The 21310-nt window shown below is 48.4% G+C and overlaps 1 protein-coding gene across 1 annotated transcript in view; it reads right to left on the minus strand.

Annotated features, from left to right (window-relative positions):
* DHX38 (DEAH-box helicase 38) overlaps positions 1-21310 on the minus strand; it is a 1077951-nt gene that overhangs the window by 295120 nt on the left and 761521 nt on the right. Inside the window, exons 17-19 of the mRNA XM_078670369.1 lie at positions 16776-16892; positions 16547-16654; positions 14876-14988 (exon numbers count right to left, since the gene is read on the minus strand). Of these exons, the coding sequence (XP_078526495.1) occupies positions 14876-14988; positions 16547-16654; positions 16776-16892 (338 nt within the window). The remainder of the gene's footprint in view (positions 1-14875; positions 14989-16546; positions 16655-16775; positions 16893-21310) is intronic.

Below are 21310 nucleotides of genomic sequence, written 5' to 3' on the forward strand. Positions count from 1 at the left end.
CAAGGATAGCCTTATCTCCTTTCGTTTGGGGGGGGGGTATGTAGGAAGGTAGATCCCTGACTATGGTTGCCCCCAACTTTTTGCCTGGTGTTTTGCTGGTTTTCTGACTTTGTTGACCTGGGGCCCTGCTATTCAGGACCCCAGGCCTACTGCTCTCTCTGTAAAATGGATTCCATGTACCCTAGGTACATATCTAATTGGATACTGAGTCACCTTATCAGTCCCTGTACAGTGTACCTTAGGTACCCAGGGCATAGGTGTAACCAGGGCCTACCAGGGGCTGCGGCATGTATTATGCCACCCCTGGCTGGCCATCCAGATCTGACACAACTGGCTGCACGACAGCTGGGGCAAGGTGGTGTAATCACCCTTTGCTTTAGATATAGTATACCTATATCTAACCCTAAAAATGGACACACAGATCTCCTATCAGTCACTCCTATGGCAGGCCTTAAACAATCCTGAAGGCAGAGTGCTTGGAATCGTGTGAGATAGTGCTCTGGCATGAGCTGAGCCTGTCTGCGGCTTTCGGGATCCATCCCTTAGCCGTTTCCATGATATCGCATACCATATACTCTCAAGTGCATTATAATCCTCGCGGTTATATGCCAACTCTGGTATCGCTTTATCAAAACATGTCGAGTAAGGTGTCATACGAATTGGAATACTAACCCCTCGCCAATTCTGGCGACGGGGTTAGCATTCCACCCTTCTAGAGGGACACAACATGTATGTAACCTGTAACCCCGGTTAAAGTCAGACATAGCCTTAGCTCCACAAAATGGATGCTGCCACCGAGACACAAGTCTGCCCTCCTGCTGCTGGGAGTCCTCCCAGAGCAGGAGGCAAGGACAAAGGGTTTCCTGTCAGGGGCGGTGCCAGCACCGTCCCAGACAGGATTTTGTGTATCCTAGGTAGGCAGGGCTTTAGAGGAAGGTGACTGCAAGTGGCACCCCGGTGCTCACTGTGCATAGGCCGGCTGAAACCAGTTCCAGGGGCACTCCAGCCCCTGGCCTGGGGAAAGCCCGCCAAAGGAGAGGGGTGTAACCACCCCCCTCCTAGTCCCACCCATAGGGCAGGACTTAGTCGCGTGCCAGCCCCTTTTTTCAGGATAAAGGTAGGAACTGGCCCCCTTCCAAATCAGATCATCTTTGAATCCTGAAACTACTTTCCACGAAAGGTACTCAAGACTTCTTCCCAAGATTCTCCCTTGTGACTAAGGAGTAGTCACCCTGCAGCAGCAGGCACCAACCAAGCATCGCGGTTTGTTGCCAGTCTCTCCTTCGGATCAAGACTGCTCCAGCATGACGAGAACCGGCTTCCCTGGCACCTCTGACCTCAACCTACATCATCAGCCCAGCTGTGATCCGTGGGTGTGACGAGACCTCGAGGGACCGGCCATCTTCAGAACTGCACGACGCTTGTCCAGCACGACTCCCGAGTGACCCTCGACTGAGTGCTTTGGGGTAAGAGAAGCCCCGACCCTGAGCAGCTCCAGCACCGAAGTTCAGCCCCCCTGCATCCACGAGATCTGCGTGGGGCCCTTATGCTCTTTGCTGCCAACCGCGTTGTCCAGGTCGCTTGCCCGTTGGCTAGTGACCCCTTCACGACGCTCCACGACGACAACTACTGCTGGTCTGGTTGCTCCAGACTAGCCCTTGCTCCCCACCAACAGAGGAGCACCCTGGACCCTCCTGGTCCACCCAAGACGCCATTTTAGGTCCACCGCGTGGGCCTTGCATTTGCCAAGACTTGTTGCCCAATCCTGGGTCCAGCGACGTCGACAGCAAGAACCTTCGTGGGACAGCTCGCACCTCCATCCTGGTCGCCGACAACGCCTCCTGGTCCGAGAGACTGCAGAGCCCAGCAGCGCCCACTCACCTGGCTGAGGTAACTTCGTCCGGTGCCATCCTGGTGCCCACTCAAATCACTGGCTAGTGATTCAGAACTTGGTCCCCTCTGCTTACAGGTTTCTTCTTCCCTGATCCAGGCTTGGATCTCTTCGAACTTTTCTTCACTGGCCGCCTGCCAGCAACTTCTCCTTCAGGCTCCTGGTCCGTCAACGAGGGTTTCCGACGCAACTTGAACCCTATGCAGCCGCAGCCCCTGGGCTAGGTAAACTGAGTACTCCGGTGCTCCAGCATAGTCCAACACTCTAAGTGTTCGGATCCACTCCCGTTTTCGTCCCAGCTAGTCGGGTTCGCCCGAGAACAGTGACTTTGTAAATTCTAGCTTCCATAGACTTTGTCCCGCATCCCGCGTGAGAGTGCACACTCTGCACCCGAGTTCCCTAGGCCTCCTGCTGGTAATCTAAAGGTTCAGTAGTCCAGTTCTAGCGATCCCAAAGCCTCTGAGAATAGTTACTTACCTGCTAGTAATTCGCATTCCACTTTCATAGTATATGGTTTTTCGTGCCCCTCGGGCATTTGTGTAAATTGTGCAACTTGAAGTATTTTTATAAGAGTTTTGTTGTGTGCTTAGCTCCCTGTCTCATAAAGAGCCAGGGTTGTCTTGTTATAAATAAATATCTGTTTATTTTCATAACAACTTGTGTGGTGTCCTTTCACTTGGTGTTCAAGGGGTAATGTGATGGTAAAACAGCTGGCTTAACACGCCCTCTAGAGTCTTAGCCTTAGACTGCTCGTATCCATGCTACTAGGATAGCTGGTCTATAAGGTTGACTTACAACCAATCATCAATAAGGGTTGTTTGGACTGATACATAGTGATCACTAGAATAGTGAGCACTGCATATCAGGCCAACTTCTCACATTGGTGAGCAGCGGTTGGGATTTGAGCTTGCTGTTTGTTTTACCACACATATCCTAAGAATATCTTGTGAAAGATCACATAAGTACTAAAGGTACATATAACTTAGCTTAGAATACTCTGAGTTCTACTGAACCAGCTGTTGTAGCTCCTAGGGCCTAGCACACCCTAAACTACAACTCTAGCAAGGGATCAGTGGGCAAACAAATAGTGTAGGTAAGTGCACCACTTACACCTCACTAGAAAAGCATGTCTACCCATGGAGAGTCTTCAGAGACTCCCCTTGTGGTTATTGACCCTCCACAGGTCACTTCAAGATATGCAGCTCTCAGTTTCCAGGAGATGAGACAAGTGTGTACCTCCAGGAAACTGAAACAGGGGTCTAACCCCACCATTCCCTTTCTGATAGGTCTCTTAGAGACATATGATGCGAGAAAGATTTCTCAGCTAGATGGGAATATGCCAGCCTTAGAGGGTACCACTGGGGATCCAGACCTCCACAACACTGTAAATGCAGTTGGGGAGGAGGATCCTGAGGAACTCTCTGGGGATGAGGTAGACAAAGGTCTTGAGGTAGTCAGAAGGCTAACTAGGGCCAACATACACTTGCTTGGGCTAGGATCTGGGGGACCCCCAGTACTGACCCTGAGTAGGCCTAACCTTGGAGTTAGGAGAGATAGATCTCTTTCTTGGGACTCCAATAGATCTCTGCACTCTAATGCCTCTTCTCAGAGGAGAAGGAACTCTCCCCAGAGGAGATTGACTTCCCCTCAGAGAATAGAGCATGAAGCCAGAATGAGACAGGCTGCTCTGAGGATTGAAAGGGAAGAACTTGCCCTGGCCAAAGAGAAGCTTGCCTTTGCTAGAGAGCAGCAGATGAGTGGGACAGTTCCCACTGGTGGCAGCAATCTCCCAAGAGATAGAGAGAAGGGTTTAGATACTAAACACCTGACAAAGATAGTGCCCCCCTTTAAACAAGGGGATGACATCCAGAAATGGATGGCTGCTTTGGAGAGGGCCTGCACTGTACAGTGCATTCCCCAAAGTCAGTGGGCAGCTATACTGTGGCTCTCCTTTGATGGCAAAGGTAGAGATAAGCTCCTCACTACTAGAGTTGAGGATGCTAATAATTACCAAGTCCTGAAAAATGCACTGGTTGATGGGTTTGGCTTAACCACTGAGCAGTACAGGTTGCTGTTCAGAGACACCCAGAAAACTCAGTCTCAGGACTGGTCTGACTTTGTTGATTGTGCCACTAAGGCTTTGGAAGGCTGGCTACAGGGTAGCAAGGTTACTGACTTCACAGGATTATATAATCTTATTATGAGAGAGCAAGTCTTAAATAATTGTCAGAACCAGTTATTACACCAGCACCTGGTAGACTCTGATCTGACCTCTCCACAAGAATTGGGTAAGAGGGCAGACAAATGGGTCAGAACCAGGATTAGGCCCAAGAACCAAGGTGGTGACCAGAAAAAGGAATCAACCAAGCCTCAAGAGAAGGGTGGGAATAAATCTGCAGATCAAACCACATCAGGGCCCCAAAAATCCTCTGAGGGGGGTGGGTCCCAGAATACTTCTAATAACCAAAAGAAACCTTATTGTTATCCCTGTAAACAGGTGGGTCATTTGAAGACTGACAGCAGTTGCCCAAAGAATAACAATAAGGAGAACATAGCCCCAAGTAACATTCCCAAACCTCCTGTTACTACTAGTAGTAATCCCCCGGGTGGTGGGAGTGCCCCCAAGAATTTGGGTGCATTTACTTTGGGAGTTCCTGGGGACTCTGGCCTAACCAGGTCCCCAAACTTAGATACTCTTGTCTGTGAGACTGGCGTGGGGTTTGCCAACTTCACAACTTGTCCCAACACTTTGGGCAAGTACAGACAGGAGCCCCTCATCAATGGTATAAAAGTTGAGGCCTATAGAGACACAGGGGCTAGCATCACTATGGTGCCTGAGAGTCTAATCCCCTCAAGGCAACTTTTACCTGGTGCCACATACCAGGTGACCAATATTGATGGAGTACAGAGAGATCATCCCATGGCAGTGGTCAATCTCAGCTGGGGAGGTGTCACTGGCCACAAGAGAGTGGCAGTGTCACCAAACTTGCCTGTAGATTGCCTACTAGGGAATGATTTAGAGCTCTCAGCCTGGGCTGAAGTAGAGCACGAAACCCATTCTAAAATGGTAAACTTCCATGGTAAGGTTAGTGGGGCAGTGGTAGCCACAGCCCCAGTCCAAGATGTCCTCCCTGAACAGATCAGGAGGGCTGTGCCAGTCACAGCCCAATCTCAGACAACTTCCTTCCCAGAACAGGTTGTAAAGGCTGTGATGGTCACAGCCCACACCCAAACTGAGCCCCCTCCTGAAAAGGTTGGGAGAGTTGTGATGGCCACAGCTCAAACTCAGACAGATGATAGTGTTGTGAAGCCTGAAACTATGGATCACTCCACTCAGACAGAGAGCATTGAGGAGGAAGAGAAATCTCCCTCCCACCAGACTTTAGGAAAGGATCAGCCTCCTCAGGGAACTGATCTGACCCCTTGTGAAGGAACTGCCCCAGAGGTAGTCAGGCCTAGCCTGGCAGAGCCCCTGATGTCAGTGGACCCTTCCAAGGTGGGACCCAGTCTGGAGCAGGTAACCTGCCCCTCTCTACCCTGCCTCAGTCAGCCCAGGGCTGTAGAGGTCAGGGAGGCCAGTGGTGGACCCCACAGGGCGCCCCTGTCCAAAAGAACTTCCCAATCAACAGATTAAGGGCACTGAAGCTAGTAATCCTAGCCAAGTGAAAATAAAACAGACTCCTGAGGGATCCCCCTTAAATTTAGTTAGGGACCTCCCACAGATGGACACTGTTGGGCACAGCCAAACCTGGGACCTGAGGGCCCCAAACCTGACCTGTCCCTCCAGTAAGCCAAACAGAGGGACCCAACCTCCAGCTGTAGGTAGCCAGAGGTTGACCCTGAGAGCCCAAAACAACTCAGTCTTTGAAAGAAAGGCCTCTATGGTGGAAAATGATTGGAGGAAGCTGAGCCCAAAATTAGTGGAGCCTCACTGCAGTACTCCATTTCAGCACCAGCCTTTTACTTTGCCAAAGCACACCACAGGTAGGGATTCCCTATGGTGGAGACTCTCAGCCACCCTTAGGGTGAGGGATTGCTTAGTGAACCATGAGATAGGGGGTAACCATGCCAGTGCTGGTACTTCCTTATATGGCCACTCAGGCAATATAGGCTTACCTGGCAAGGATAGCCTTATCTCCTTTCGTTTGGGGGGGGGGTATGTAGGAAGGTAGATCCCTGACTATGGTTGCCCCCAACTTTTTGCCTGGTGTTTTGCTGGTTTTCTGACTTTGTTGACCTGGGGCCCTGCTATTCAGGACCCCAGGCCTACTGCTCTCTCTGTAAAATGGATTCCATGTACCCTAGGTACATATCTAATTGGATACTGAGTCACCTTATCAGTCCCTGTACAGTGTACCTTAGGTACCCAGGGCATAGGTGTAACCAGGGCCTACCAGGGGCTGCGGCATGTATTATGCCACCCCTGGCTGGCCATCCAGATCTGACACAACTGGCTGCACGACAGCTGGGGCAAGGTGGTGTAATCACCCTTTGCTTTAGATATAGTATACCTATATCTAACCCTAAAAATGGACACACAGATCTCCTATCAGTCACTCCTATGGCAGGCCTTAAACAATCCTGAAGGCAGAGTGCTTGGAATCGTGTGAGATAGTGCTCTGGCATGAGCTGAGCCTGTCTGCGGCTTTCGGGATCCATCCCTTAGCCGTTTCCATGATATCGCATACCATATACTCTCAAGTGCATTATAATCCTCGCGGTTATATGCCAACTCTGGTATCGCTTTATCAAAACATGTCGAGTAAGGTGTCATACGAATTGGAATACTAACCCCTCGCCAATTCTGGCGACGGGGTTAGCATTCCACCCTTCTAGAGGGACACAACATGTATGTAACCTGTAACCCCGGTTAAAGTCAGACATAGCCTTAGCTCCACAAAATGGATGCTGCCACCGAGACACAAGTCTGCCCTCCTGCTGCTGGGAGTCCTCCCAGAGCAGGAGGCAAGGACAAAGGGTTTCCTGTCAGGGGCGGTGCCAGCACGTCCCAGACAGGATTTTGTGTATCCTAGGTAGGCAGGGCTTTAGAGGAAGGTGACTGCAAGTGGCACCCCGGTGCTCACTGTGCATAGGCCGGCTGAAACCAGTTCCAGGGGCACTCCAGCCCCTGGCCTGGGGAAAGCCCGCCAAAGGAGAGGGGTGTAACCACCCCCCTCCTAGTCCCACCCATAGGGCAGGACTTAGTCGCGTGCCAGCCCCTTTTTTCAGGATAAAGGTAGGAACTGGCCCCCTTCCAAATCAGATCATCTTTGAATCCTGAAACTACTTTCCACGAAAGGTACTCAAGACTTCTTTTCAAGATTCTCCCTTGTGACTAAGGAGTAGTCACCCTGCAGCAGCAGGCACCAACCAAGCATCGCGGTTTGTTGCCAGTCTCTCCTTCGGATCAAGACTGCTCCAGCACGACGAGAACCGGCTTCCCTGGCACCTCTGACCTCAACCTACATCATCAGCCCAGCTGTGATCCGTGGGTGTGACGAGACCTCGAGGGACCGGCCATCTTCAGAACTGCACGACGCTTGTCCAGCACGACTCCCGAGTGACCCTCGACTGAGTGCTTTGGGGTAAGAGAAGCCCCGACCCTGAGCAGCTCCAGCACCGAAGTTCAGCCCCCCTGCATCCACGAGATCTGCGTGGGGCCCTTCTGCTCTTTGCTGCCAACCGCGTTGTCCAGGTCGCTTGCCCGTTGGCTAGTGACCCCTTCACGACGCTCCACGACGACAACTACTGCTGGTCTGGTTGCTCCAGACTAGCCCTTGCTCCCCTCCAACAGAGGAGCACCCTGGACCCTCCTGGTCCACCCAAGACGCCATTTTAGGTCCACCGCGTGGGCCTTGCATTTGCCAAGACTTGTTGCCCAATCCTGGGTCCAGCGACGTCGACAGCAAGAACCTTCGTGGGACAGCTCGCACCTCCATCCTGGTCGCCGACAACGCCTCCTGGTCCGAGAGACTGCAGAGCCCAGCAGCGCCCACTCACCTGGCTGAGGTGACTTCGTCCGGTGCCATCCTGGTGCCCACTCAAATCACTGGCTAGTGATTCAGAACTTGGTCCCCTCTGCTTACAGGTTTCTTCTTCCCTGATCCAGGCTTGGATCTCTTCGAACTTTTCTTCACTGGCCGCCTGCCAGCAACTTCTCCTTCAGGCTCCTGGTCCGTCAACGAGGGTTTCCGAAGCAACTTGAACCCTATGCAGCCGCAGCCCCTGGGCTAGGTAAACTGAGTACTCCGGTGCTCCAGCATAGTCCAACACTCTAAGTGTTCGGATCCACTCCCGTTTTCGTCCCAGCTAGTCGGGTTCGCCCGAGAACAGTGACTTTGTAAATTCTAGCTTCCATAGACTTTGTCCCGCATCCCGCGTGAGAGTGCACACTCTGCACCCGAGTTCCCTAGGCCTCCTGCTGGTAATCTAAAGGTTCAGTAGTCCAGTCCTAGCGATCCCAAAGCCTCTGAGAATAGTTACTTACCTGCTAGTAATTCGCATTCCACTTTCATAGTATATGGTTTTTCGTGCCCCTCGGGCATTTGTGTAAATTGTGCAACTTGAAGTATTTTTATAACAGTTTTGTTGTGTGCTTAGCTCCCTGTCTCATAAAGAGCCAGGGTAGTCTTGTTATAAATAAATATCTGTTTATTTTCATAACAACTTGTGTGGTGTCCTTTCACTTGGTGTTCAAGCGGTAATGTGATGGTAAAACAGCTGGCTTAACACGCCCTCTAGAGTCTTAGCCTTAGACTGCTCGTATCCATGCTACTAGGATAGCTGGTCTATAAGGTTGACTTACAACCAATCATCAATAAGGGTTGTTTGGACTGATACATAGTGATCACTAGAATAGTGAGCACTGCATATCAGGCCAACTTCTCACACCAACCGCTGCACACCAATGTGAGAAGTTGGCCTGATATATAGTGCTCACTATTCTAGTGATCACTTTGTATCATACCAAACAACCCTTATTGATGATTGGTTGTAAGTCAACCTTTCAGACCAGCTATCCTAGTAGCATGGACACGAGCAGTCTTCAGGCTAAACTCTAGAAGGCGTGTTAAGCCAGCTGTTTTACCATCACATATACCCCTTGAACACCAAGTGAAAGGACACCACACAAGTTGTTATGAAAATAAAGGATATTTATTTATAACAAGTCTACCCTGAACTCTTTATGAGTCAGGGAGCTAAGCACAATACAAAACTCTTAAGAAAATACTATAAGTTGCACAATTTACACAAATGCCCGAGGGGCACGAAAAACCATATACTACAAAAGTGGAATGCGAAATACTAGCAGGTAAGTAACAAGATCCAGAGGCTTCAGGATCGCTAGGGATACACTACTGAACCTTCAGATTACGAGCAGGAGGCCTAGGGAGATGGGGTGCAGAGTGTGCACTCTCACGCGGGATGAAGTCTATGGATGCTAGATTTCGTAAAGTTAGTGTTATCGGACGAATCCGACTAGGTAGACTAAAAACGACAAAGGATCTGGACACTTGGATAGTGAACCTGTGCTGGAGTACCGAGATACTCAAGTTACCTAGCCCAGGGGCCGCGGCTGCATAGGGTTCAAGTGACGTCGGGAATCCTCGTTGAAGTCTATGGAGCCTGAAAGAAGAAGTTGCTGGCAGGCGACCATTGATGAAGTTCGATGTGATCCAAGCCTGGATCGGAGTTGAAGATGACCTGAAAGCAGAGGGGACTCAGTTCTTAATCACTAGCCAGTGATCAGATGGGCACCAGGATGGCACCGGATGAGGGCACCTCGACCAGGTGAGTGGGCGACGCTTGGCTCTGCAGTCTCTCGGACCAGGAGGCGTTGTCGGCGACCAGGATGGAGGGGCGAGCTGTACCACGAGGGTGTCTGCTGTCGGCGCTGCTGAAACCAGGATTGGAGCAACAAGCCTTGGCAAAGGCAAGCCCACGCGGTGGACTCAAGATGGCGTCTGGAGTGGACAAGGAGGGTCCAGGGTGCTCCTCTGTTAGAGGGGAGCAAGGGCCAGTCTGGAGCAACCAGACCAGCAATGAAAGTGTCGTCGTTCGTCGTCAGGAGGGCCACAAGCCAGCAGGCAAGTAGCCGGACAACGCGGTGAGCAGCAAAGAGCAGAAGGGCCCCACGCAGATCTCGTGGAGGCTGGGGGGCTGGACTTCGGTGCTGGAGCTGCTCAGGGTTAGGGCTTCTCAAACCCCAATGCACTTACTCGAGGGTCTCTCGGGGGTCGTGCTGGTGAAGCGTCGTGCAGGTCTTGAAGATGGCCGGTCCCACGGGTCTCGTCGCACCCACGAATCTCAGCTGGGCTGGATGATGTAGGTAGAGGTCAGAGATGGCGGAAAGACCGGGTCTCGTCGAGCTGGGCAGTCTTGATCCGGAGGATGGACTACAGCAAACCGCAAGAGCTTCGATGGTGCCTGCTGGTGCAGTGTGGCTACTCCTTAGCCACAAGGGAGAGTCTTCAGAAGAGTCAAGAGTTCCTTTCGTGGAAAGTAGTTTCAAGATCCAAGATTATCTAATTTGGGAAGGGGGCCTGCTCCTATCTTTATACTAAGAAAAGGGGCTGGCACGCGACTTAGTCCTGCCCTATGGGTGGGACTAGGAGGGGGGTGGTTACACCCCTCTCCTTTGTCCGGTCTCTCCCCAGCTCAGGGGCTGGTGTGCCCCAGGAACTGGTTTGAGCCGGCATATGCACAGTGAGCACCGGGGTGCCACTTGCAGTCACCTTCCTTTCAGCCCTGCCTACCTGGAATACACAAAATCCTGTCTGGGATGGTGCTGGCACCGCCCCTGACAGGAAACCCTTTGTCCATGCCTCCGTTGCTGGAAGGACTCCCAGCAGCAGGAGGGCAGACTTGTGTCTCGGTGGCAGCATCCATTTTGTGGAGCTGAGGCTATGTCTGACTTTAACCGGGGTTCACAGTTACATACATGTCGTGTCCCTCTAGAAGGGTGGAATGCTAACCCCGTCGCCAGAATTGGCGAGGGGTTAGTATTCCAATTCGTATGACACCTTACTCGACATGTTTTGATAAAGCTATACCAAAGTTAGCATTTAACCGCGAGGATTATAATGCACTTAAGAGTATATGGTATAGCGTTATCATGGAACAGCTATTTGGACTTGGTTCCGCAAGCTGCAAACGGGCTCAGCTCATGCCAGAGCACCATCTCACATAATTCCAAGCACTCTGCCTTCAGGATTGATAAGGCCTGCCATAGGAGTGACTGATAGGAATATATGTGTCCATTTTAGGGTTAGATATAGGAATACTATATCTAAAGCAAAGGGTGTTTACACCACCTTGCCCCAGCTGTAGTGCAGCCAGTTGTGTCTATTTGGGTGGCCAGCCAGGGGTGGCATAATACATGCTTCAGCCCCTGGTAGGCCCTGGGTACACCTATGCCCTGGATACCTAAGGTATGCTGTACAGGGACTGATAAGGTGGCCCAGTACCAATTGGTAAAATGCACCTAAGGTACATGGTTGTAATTTAGAGAGAGAACAGCTAGGCTGTGGGTCTGATTAGCAGGCCCACAGCCAGGGAAAGTCGTAAATCAGTGAAGCAAAAAGCAAAAAAATCTGGGGTGGCCATGGGATTGCAGACCCCACTCTCCTACAGTCACAACCAGTGGGGACCAATTGCTGAAAGCAGCAAATGGCCTGGGGAAGCTCACAAAGGTGGCAAGCCTTTGGAGCTTCCCCTTCGTGAACCCTGCCCATCCTGGGGGAGGAGGCTTGGCGCTTTGTCCCAGGATGTGCATTGTTTCAGGCCCTAGAGAGCAGCAGGCTCTCGACCCAGGGGTCCAGAAACATGCCATCTCTGGCATCAGTGCGGGTTTAATGAGCTGAGAAGTTTGATACCAAACTTCTCAGTTTTCAGTGTAGCAATTATGGTGCTGTGGAGTTCGTTATGACAAACTCCCATCACCATATACTCTTAATGGCAGCACTGCACTTACAATGTCTAAGAATGGACTTAGACACTGTAGGGGTACAGGGCTCATGCAACTGTACCCTCACCACTGGTATAGTCCACCCAGCTAGAAGGGTCACTGACCTATGCTAGGGTTGTAGGCATGGCACACAGGGATGTGTGCCATGTCGACTCGTCACTTTGTTCTACACCAAAACACGCAGCCTGCAAAGGCAGGGTGTGAATGTGAAGGTACAGGACCAGTAAGGGTGGTACAATAAGTGCTGCAGCCCTTGGAGGCATTCACTGGTCACAGTGCCCTGGGTACCTGTGGTACCATTTACTAGGGGCTGACCTGTGTCTAGAGATGGCATTTGGGTTAGTTTAGGGGAAAACATAGGCCCTGGGAACCTGATTGGCAGGGACCCAGGGAACATCAAGTCAAAATGCATCAGTAGTCTGGCAAAAATTGGGGGGGGGGGTTACTGCAACAGAAACCCACTTTTCTACACACTGGTGGTGCACTTTGAGGTCGTAATTGAACTTTGGGGAACCTTGGTACTACCCCCCAAAACTAAGTAACAAAACCGTTACTTAACTCCAAACCTAACACTTCGATTTTCTCCATACGATTGGATTTTTGAGTTTTCTCTGAAAATTGTTCGGAGTGTTGATCCTGTCTTGTACTGCAACAAAGTAACTTAGAGTCTTCAAATGAGATAACCTGCTTGGTAATGTACTTCAATTTCCACATGGTGTGATTAGTTTGATTTGTAGAAAAGTAACTGCAAAATAACTCAAAAATAATCTAAAGTAAATGCAAGTAATCTAAAGAGTGCACATCCCATTTTCTCTACTGCAAAGTTACTTGTATGCTTCTACAAAACCAGTACATACTATATCTTGAAAACAATCCTGGTATCTAAAGTATCACTTACCTGCTACTAAGTACATCTTGGTTCTAGTAATAAAAATAACAAAGTAACAACTTTTCAGACAAACAACTGATCTGGATTCAGTCCGTGACATTATGTTTGCCAAAGTGTGTACAACAAATGCTTAACACTACCCACTGATAAGCCTGACTGCTCAATCACACTACCACAAAAGAGAGCATGGTATTATCTGCTTTAGCATCTGCTATGGCACTGGGGATCCACTAACCTCTGTGCACACTATACCTTACTTTTGCGTAGTATAAACAGAGCCTGCTTCATACAGCCACTACCTGGCACCCTGTGGATCGCTAGGCAACTACCCCAGAGTTTATGGGGAGCTTCAGAAGAGTGCTCCTGTGGTGGTTTGGGACATAAAGGACTGAGAAAGAAGGTAAAATCTTTGACCAAGACAAACACGGAAGTGTATTCAAACCGTGCTCCATCGCAGTCAGTCTCAAATTGCCTGTAGGTCCCAGGTCTATTGGGACTATTGACTATCTTTGGGGATTTTTGTTTTTGGCACTAATTCTATTTTAAAAGTATTCTGAACTCATATCTTCAGTTCCCCATATTGCATTTTTGTCATTTTGCTTGTTACATTTCATCATTTTTTTTCTAATTCAGTTTGGGATGTTTATTGTTTTGCATTTTTACTTAAAAACTGTTTATTTTTATTTATTTATAAATGTTTGGTACTGCATACATACTTTACACATTGCTGTAAGTTAAGATTTTCTGCTTTGTGCCATAACAAACTCAGGGCTGGGCACAGGTAAATTTAGAGACCCGAAGGGAAACTTCAATAAAGCTCAACAGACACTCTCATCTTGGTTCTGCAAGAATAAAACAGCAAACTGTTCACTGGTCTGTAAATATTCCCTGAAACCGTAAGTAATTGTAAACCATTGGATTTGGTTTTAATACGTGTCCCATGATCCCAACAAGCAGGTAGGAATATTATACTGCTTTTAAGTATTGATCAAAATCTTACAATGCAAAATTCTTCTTTTGCACCTGCTCAGTTCTGCTCCTCAAAGCATACCAGGCAATACTCACATAAATTTAGCAAGACGCAACTGAGTAATGAGCCATACACATCAGAGGCACGCTACATATAAAAGGGCTTATGGGCTATGGAAGGGTAAAGGCTTAGTGGAGGTACAGTGAAAAATCGCTGCGTAGTATGGCTTCGCATGTGGAACACTCCTAATACTGTAGAGATCCTGAAGACATTTTAGACACTTCCCAGGGTCTTAAAATGCAGGTGGAATCTCAACAAGCTGCCAAGGGAAGGGGATGAATTCAAAAGCACCAAATACAGAGCTGGATCTTGTACTTTAATTATATGTCTAAAGTCACCAGTTTAGGCTATGGGGTACTGTACTTGAGCCACTATCCTAACGTGCTCTGGCCAGCTGCTACGTAAAGCACTGTTCTGGATCAGCACTGCCAGGTCTTTACCAAGTTAGGTGCTTAACTGAGGCCTAGGCACAAAAGTATTCCACAAGCCCACGTGGTCCATACCATCTCAGCTCAGAAGCATAGACACATTTCAAAATTACCGGCCAGCCCACTCAAACTGGTTTGAAACACAGTCTTAATGTTGTGCAGCCTACCCATCAATGCTTAACTTTTGCCTAAAACATTGTCACAACGAGGCGCCAGTGGCCTAAACTAATATCTTCTCTGAAGCCTGGTCAGGGCTGATCTGCAACCCGAAATACAGCCATAGTGTAGTCATGCTTGAACAACCAAGCACATGCTGATCTTTGGTTTAAAGAATTGTTGCACTTTGATCTTCTCTTCAGAGTTTATGCTCACCACTAATTAGTTTATTCATGCCTAATGAGACCAAACCATTTAACAATGCCTGAGCTCAGTCCTATCTTTCCACCATACCATTGCGGATCTCTCACATGAAGCACATTAGTGATGCATTCCGCCAGGCAGATGGATTTGACAATGCTACTCCTTTACCAGTAACTTAAAAGGTTGATTCCTGCCTGAGCACCAAACTCAAATCAATGTTTCACTGAATCTGCTGTAAAGTGAATGACTTACCTTAAACACGGTCACAATTTGGTCCTGACTGCATAAAACGCACAAGATAATCTCTCACCTGAAGCACTGTCCTGGTCCTGTTCTTCCTGCTCGTCCTGATCGTTGGTTGGCATTGGCTTGACTAATGGGGTAGATTTGAAGGGCATCCATGCCTATTCTAGGGTTAAAAACCTGAGCAGCAGTAAAGGAACAAGTAAAAGAGCAAGACAAAGGTAGAGGGAGGATGAAATGAACAACGGTAAAATGTAAGTAATTGAAGAGCAAATGGAAATATCGAAAAAGTGATAAGAAAACAGGTGATCAAAGAAAAGAAAAGTGAAGGGACAACAAGATTGAATGTAGAAGAATGCAGGAGAGAACAAAGGATTATAAAGAGCAGAAGGGAGTATAAATACCAGGGTGACGAAGAAGAGAGGAAAAGTGAAAATGTAGTTAGAAAAATGTCAGCTTTACGCACATATCAAGTGTGATAATCAGTTTACATTTCTGGATAGAAAAACAAAGGCAAACAAAAAAAGAATCCTCGGATGTAGCTTGGATAATACTTGCAAATCGTTCCCTCTAAACTGGAATGAGTCTGAGCCATCATTCCACCACAACAGACTGGACAGACCACATTTTTAACATAAGTTGTTAAAAGTCAAGCCTACATGAAATTAAGCCAGATAGCCACCTGACTAGCGTTCTACTCACACAAATGATTCTATTAGGGTAGCTAAACCAGAAGGCATATGTCTATTTTCAACTGGGATAACAAGATCAAAGTAAGCTCAGTTGTCAGCACTCATGAGATGTACCAAGTGTTAAATAACAATGTGTATTTGTAAAGCGCACGTTCACCCAGAAGGGTATCTTGGCGCTAAATAACAGAGCTTCATTATTATCCCAACTCAATGGTACTTATTTTATCAACCTCCGAATGATGAAAGGCTGGGTGGACCCCACTGGGTTTCGAATATATGAGAATGAGATCGAACACATGCCCCTACAGTGGACGCATTAGTTCACTAAGAAACCGGACACAGTATCTACTTTACCAAACTTGATCTGATGTAAATAGGTATTGGGATAAAGTCTACAACACTGTGGAGCACTTAGTTCTTTCATGCTTTAATTTACCATTATGCAACTACTCAACCACCTTTACATCCAGTGCAACACTCTGTTTTGGGATGGAGACCAAAACAGGTCAAAAGACTGCACAGGGCAGACAACGCATCAGAACATCTAGACTTAGGACACCACTCACTTAGTTACAAAAGATCAAGAAACACCAGATCGGTTTGATCACTAGTACCTATCCTCGGACTTCACCAAATGAAAATACATAATGCACACATTAGAGCAGAAACAGACACTTGACAATTTTTTTTTTGAAATCTGATAATTATAAACATATCTTCCCAACAGCATTGTTTAAATGTTCCATCTTCTAGGACCCACGGAGAGCCTCTGAGATAAAACAGTTTACCAGCATACACTCTTCAAACACACTGCAATGCTATGTTTTAGTTATCACGCTTCTGACACTGAAACTAGATTGCTTTTACACATTTAGAAGGAAGTGAACCCAAAGCAAAGTCCACTGCACTGCTAAAACTGGATTTCTGTCTAATATCAGACATCATTTCACTTCTCCAAAGAAAACAAATTAGAAAAAATATAATTTTCTCACCACTTTGCATGGGAGAGAATCCTCTGCCTCAAATGTGGACGTTTCTGAACTCACCTTTAACTTACAGTAACCAGAATCAATAACGAACATGATCCCGTCTACAGTCAAAGAAGTTTCTGCAATGTTAGTAGCAACAATGCACTTCCTGACACCATCTGGAGCCTGGGAGGAGAAGGAAATACGCTATTAAGGTAATCAGCTACAAATCACACCTACTTGTGCCTCAGAGGAGGAAAACAATGAAAGGGTGATAGATAGGCGATCATAAGGCATAACCACTTACTTTCTGGAAAATCTTGGCCTGGAGGTCAGATGGAAGTTGGGAATAGATGGGGAGCACAGCCAGTGCAGGAGCGTTCTCCAGCTCTTCCAATCGTTCCACAATCTGATCAGAAGTCACCTGAGAAAGAAAAAGTAGTGGGATTAAGGAAATGAAACGAGGAAAGGAGGAGCTTTTAAACACTAACACCAAAAATCTCAATCTTAGTCAAAGTTGCCTGTAAGAGTTTGCTCGGGATGGATGTAAAATATGAATGGGAAAGTGTAGGAAGTTAGCTCTCTATATAATGCACTAAAAAGAGGTACACTGTGTAGAGAGTCCAGTGAATCCCCAATTGGCTTACAGAGGCTAACCTAGATCGTACTAACGCTCTCTTTTGTGGTAGAGTAGGTGAGCAGTTAGGCTTATCAGAGGGTAGTGCTAAGCATTTGTTGCAATCACAGAGTCAATAAATGAGAGACACACTCGAAGAATAAATCCAAACCCAAATAAGAAAAAGAACACTTCTTTTTATATATGTTGTAAAACCAAGAACTTCTTTCAAAAGTAGTACTGTTTTTGTCATCAATTTTTACAGGGAAGTAAATCTTTCAAACCTTTGCGTTTTTATGCACAATGCAATTCTATGGAAGGGAAAGTAAGAAATGCATTAGTACAGTCGGTTTCAGGGGGTTCACCTTTTGGGTTTAGAGTTGTAGTGGGCAAGGTCCAAAGTACTACTAGAAGTTCTTCGGGAACTGCCCGGGTTAAGCCGGGAGCAGGTTGCTAGTTATGTTGGTAGATATGCACTACAGAGAAAGGGGCCACCTAAAACAGGCTGCACAGGGGGACTTGGGGACAAGTCAGAGAGCTCCCAAACTGGGGCTTGGGTCGCAAGGGATCTTGGAGCAACGAGACACAGCCGATTCTTCAGTGCCTCAGTCAGGCAGCTCAGGTGCAGAGTGGTTAAGTCGGCTGTGCTGGATGCGCAAAGGTGCTCCTCGCAGTCAGGGAGAAACAGCTGGCAGGGGCAAAATCAGGACAGCTGGGCCACTCACGAAGTGGGTCTCAGTGCTGCTGATGTCCATCAACAGCTGCTTGGTTGTGATGCAGTGGGAATCCAAAACCCAGGACAGAGGCTGAAACATCAGTATCATAACCTGAATATCCTGGACTCGCCGCTCGGGAGGAAAAGCCCGGAACGAGCATCTGAGAAGGAGTCAGGTGTCACTTCAGCATGTTGATAGTGAAGTTCAGCTAATGCAGGAGGTGTGCCGTGGTCTGGAGGTGGGAAACACTAGCCTAGGGCAAGCTGGCCTTAAGCAGCTATTCCTATTCCTTGAGGTTGGGAAAGAATGACACCCCTGACTTGCGCAGATGAGCTGCGACCACAGTCATCACCTTGGTGAACATCCGAGGAGCGCTGGTATTGCCCAAAGAGAGCACGGTGAACTGAAAATGCTCATGGCCAACTGTAAACCGCTGGTAGAGCCAATGGGCAGGCAGGACAGGGATGTGAAAATAGGCATCCTGCAAGTACAACATGTAGGATGCTGGCCCTTTATATGATATATCAAAATTAGATATTTATTTTGCAAAGAGTCCTGGGGTTCCCTTATTCAAAAGAAATACTTTTGGATTTAAAAAGTGGACACAGTGCAAATTTGAGAAGCTGCAATGTTATCCTGTGGGAGGAAAAGCAAGTGCGACATTCAGCGACAGTACAGCGACTTACAGGACCTGTCTCCAGGAGTTAAATTGAGGGGTGGGCTAGGTCCAAGGCAGCACCAGCAGAACGCCACCTGTGCCACTTTTTCGACCGGGTGCAGAGGTGTAAAACAGCATTGGGTCTCCAATGTTACTCTATTGGGATCGATCCTCAGGTAAAGGCTGCAGGCTTTAACTGGCCGGGCTGAACTAACAGGGAAGCTCAGGCTGCGCGATGCTCAGAGACATAGGGACACCTTTGGTCCTCTTCACCATGGCCTAGGGGCAACAGGTGTAGAGGTGTCTTTAGGCGTTGGGTTTTTCTTACCTGGAGCAGTCGCAGTAGAGGGGGCCTTCATGCAGAAGCTGCAGGCACTGACGGAGAATTCACAGGGGGCAAAAACACAGTGAACTTGGTCTCTGGAGGGCCACAATGACACCGCTGACTCACTTCACCTCGGAGCAACAGGTGCAGTGGTGTCTTCAGGCGTCGGGATTCTGCAGTCACAATGTCCTTCTAAATCTTTGGGTATCAGCAGGATAAAGAGAAGCAGGTCCGCTACTTCTCAGGAGTTCTTGGTTCCTGGGCGTAGTGCTGGCACAACTCCCGGGCTTTGGAGACTCAGAAGCTACAGGACAAATTGTCTTTTGGTGCAATCGGCGAAGGCAGCTGGCAGGCCAGCAGGGTTGGAGCCAAGTCAATTGCTGGGGCTTCAGTTCTTGCTCATTGCGACGCTTCATATCGGTCTTCTTTCAGGTCAGCAAGGTCTGTTTCTCTGATGCCAGGGGCATCAATAAATAAATACTGAATTTAGGGTACTTGGTGAGTGTAGGGTAGTAGCTAATGGGCTACTTACTCTTGGGGTCACTATGCCCCCTACATGACCACTTCCTGTGAGCATCACCATGTCCCAGGATTCCTATGTTTGCTATCACAAAGATGGCCAACTCTGAAAAATGGTGTCCACTTCAGTTAGCTCACCTTAGGTGTGGGACTAGCCTAGAGATGGCACACCTCCTCGACTGACTAATTTTGCCGCCTGTCCAGGTGCCAAAGGGCTCTGGACAAAGGGGTGGGCTTCTTCCCCTGTGAGGGGAGCCAGGGTAGGGATTCAAAGGCAGTGGCTTCTTTGAAGCTCCCCTGCCTTTGAATGTTATTCAGCAGGTCATGCTGAGAGAGGGGGTATGAACACACCCTTACCTTGCAGGCTAAGTTTCTGACCTCCTGAGAGCAGAGGCCCTCAGGCAGGGTGGTCAGATATCTGTCTCAGGCAGCAGGCTGGCAGAGACCAGTCGCCAACACATCAGATGCTATTAGGTTTTCAGGGGGAACCTTGCTGAAGGTAGCTGCAACTGATTTGATTTCCTTGCACGCAATAGAGTGCTGTTTTGGAGTTGCCTGGCTCCTGTGTGCATTAGCAGTGCCATCTTCAAAGGTTTTCTTAGTACTATACTGTTATGCTTATATTAGGGTTCATCTAGATTTTACCTATCATTTCAGTATGCTTGCGCTACCAGTAGTGTGTCTCGCAAGGGAGCTTGCGGCAGAACACACGGGGTTGATGGACCCTTGTTTGCTTTTAATTTCACCCCACTCACTGTTTAGTCTGTGCGGCAAAACACTGTATTGCCACGTCCCCCTCTGATGCCAGACTTTAAATTCACAGCCATAGCGCATTCGCGCTGCCTCGCTGAAGGTGGCTGTAACTGATTTGATTTACTTGTACGCACCAGACTGCAGTTTTGGAGTAGCCTGACTCCAGTCCGCATTAGCAGCGCCATCTTCAAAGGGCTTTTTAGTCTTATATTATTATGCTTATTTTATAGTTTATCTAGACTTTACTTTTTATTTTAGTTTGCTTTGCGTTACCAGTAGTGTCTGCCGCAAGGGAGCTTGCAGCAGAACACAAGGAGTTGCTGGATCCTTGACTGCTTTTAATCTCACCCACTTACTGTGTTTAATCTGTGCTGCAAATCGCTGTGTCGCCACACCCCCTCTGATGCCGATCTTCAAATTCACCACCATAGCGCATCCGTGAGCAGCAGGCACGGTTCTGGAGCGCTAAAGGTAAGTCCATCTGCGCTCAGACCACGTTCAGCACCAGCCACCCTGACGGATTTGCCTCGCAGCCCAGAGACCCTATTTGTTACTCCAGGGATCAGGTGCTCAGCATGAATCTCTCAGGTAAGCTTTGCCATGGCCCAGAGTTCACTTGGCCATTCTGACTCTTTGGCCTGCCCTCCCTGTAGGCCCGCCCTATCCAACATGAAAATTGAAGACGAAAGTCCTACCAAGGCCACAAGCCTTAAGCCATCCAATCATAAAGGTATCTACTGCTGTACCCTCGTTAATGCCCGCTCCCTTATCAAACACACACTGGAATTCGCAGACTTTCTCGAATCACAATTGTGAGAAAGTGCCATCTTTCTTGCATGGTATGCCCCCACTTTTTGCTGAATTGCTGATGTGCTTTGACTGAGTATGCCCTGGGCTCCTACCTATCAGGTGCCCAGGGCCTGTGTTCCTTCCCTAAAACTGTGTTGAAGCTAAAATTCAATTGGCATCTCTGGACACGTCAGCCCCTGGTAAATGGTACCATGGGTACCCAGGGCATTGTGACCAGAGAAGACCCCTAAGGGTAGCAGCACTTATTGTGCCACACTTAGGGGTCCTGCACCCTGACACACACACACACACTGCCTTTGCAGGCTGAGTGTCCTGGTGCAGAACTAAACAAAGAGTCGACATGGCACACATCCCTGTGTGCCATGTCCACAAACCCCCTGCCCTGGCATACATCAGTCCCCCCTATAGCTGGGTGCCCTATGCCAGTGGTGTGGGCACAGGTGCA

The sequence above is a fragment of the Lissotriton helveticus genome, chromosome 12 (genome assembly GCF_964261635.1).
Source record: "Lissotriton helveticus chromosome 12, aLisHel1.1, whole genome shotgun sequence".
Classification (NCBI taxonomy): Eukaryota; Metazoa; Chordata; class Amphibia; order Caudata; family Salamandridae; genus Lissotriton; species Lissotriton helveticus.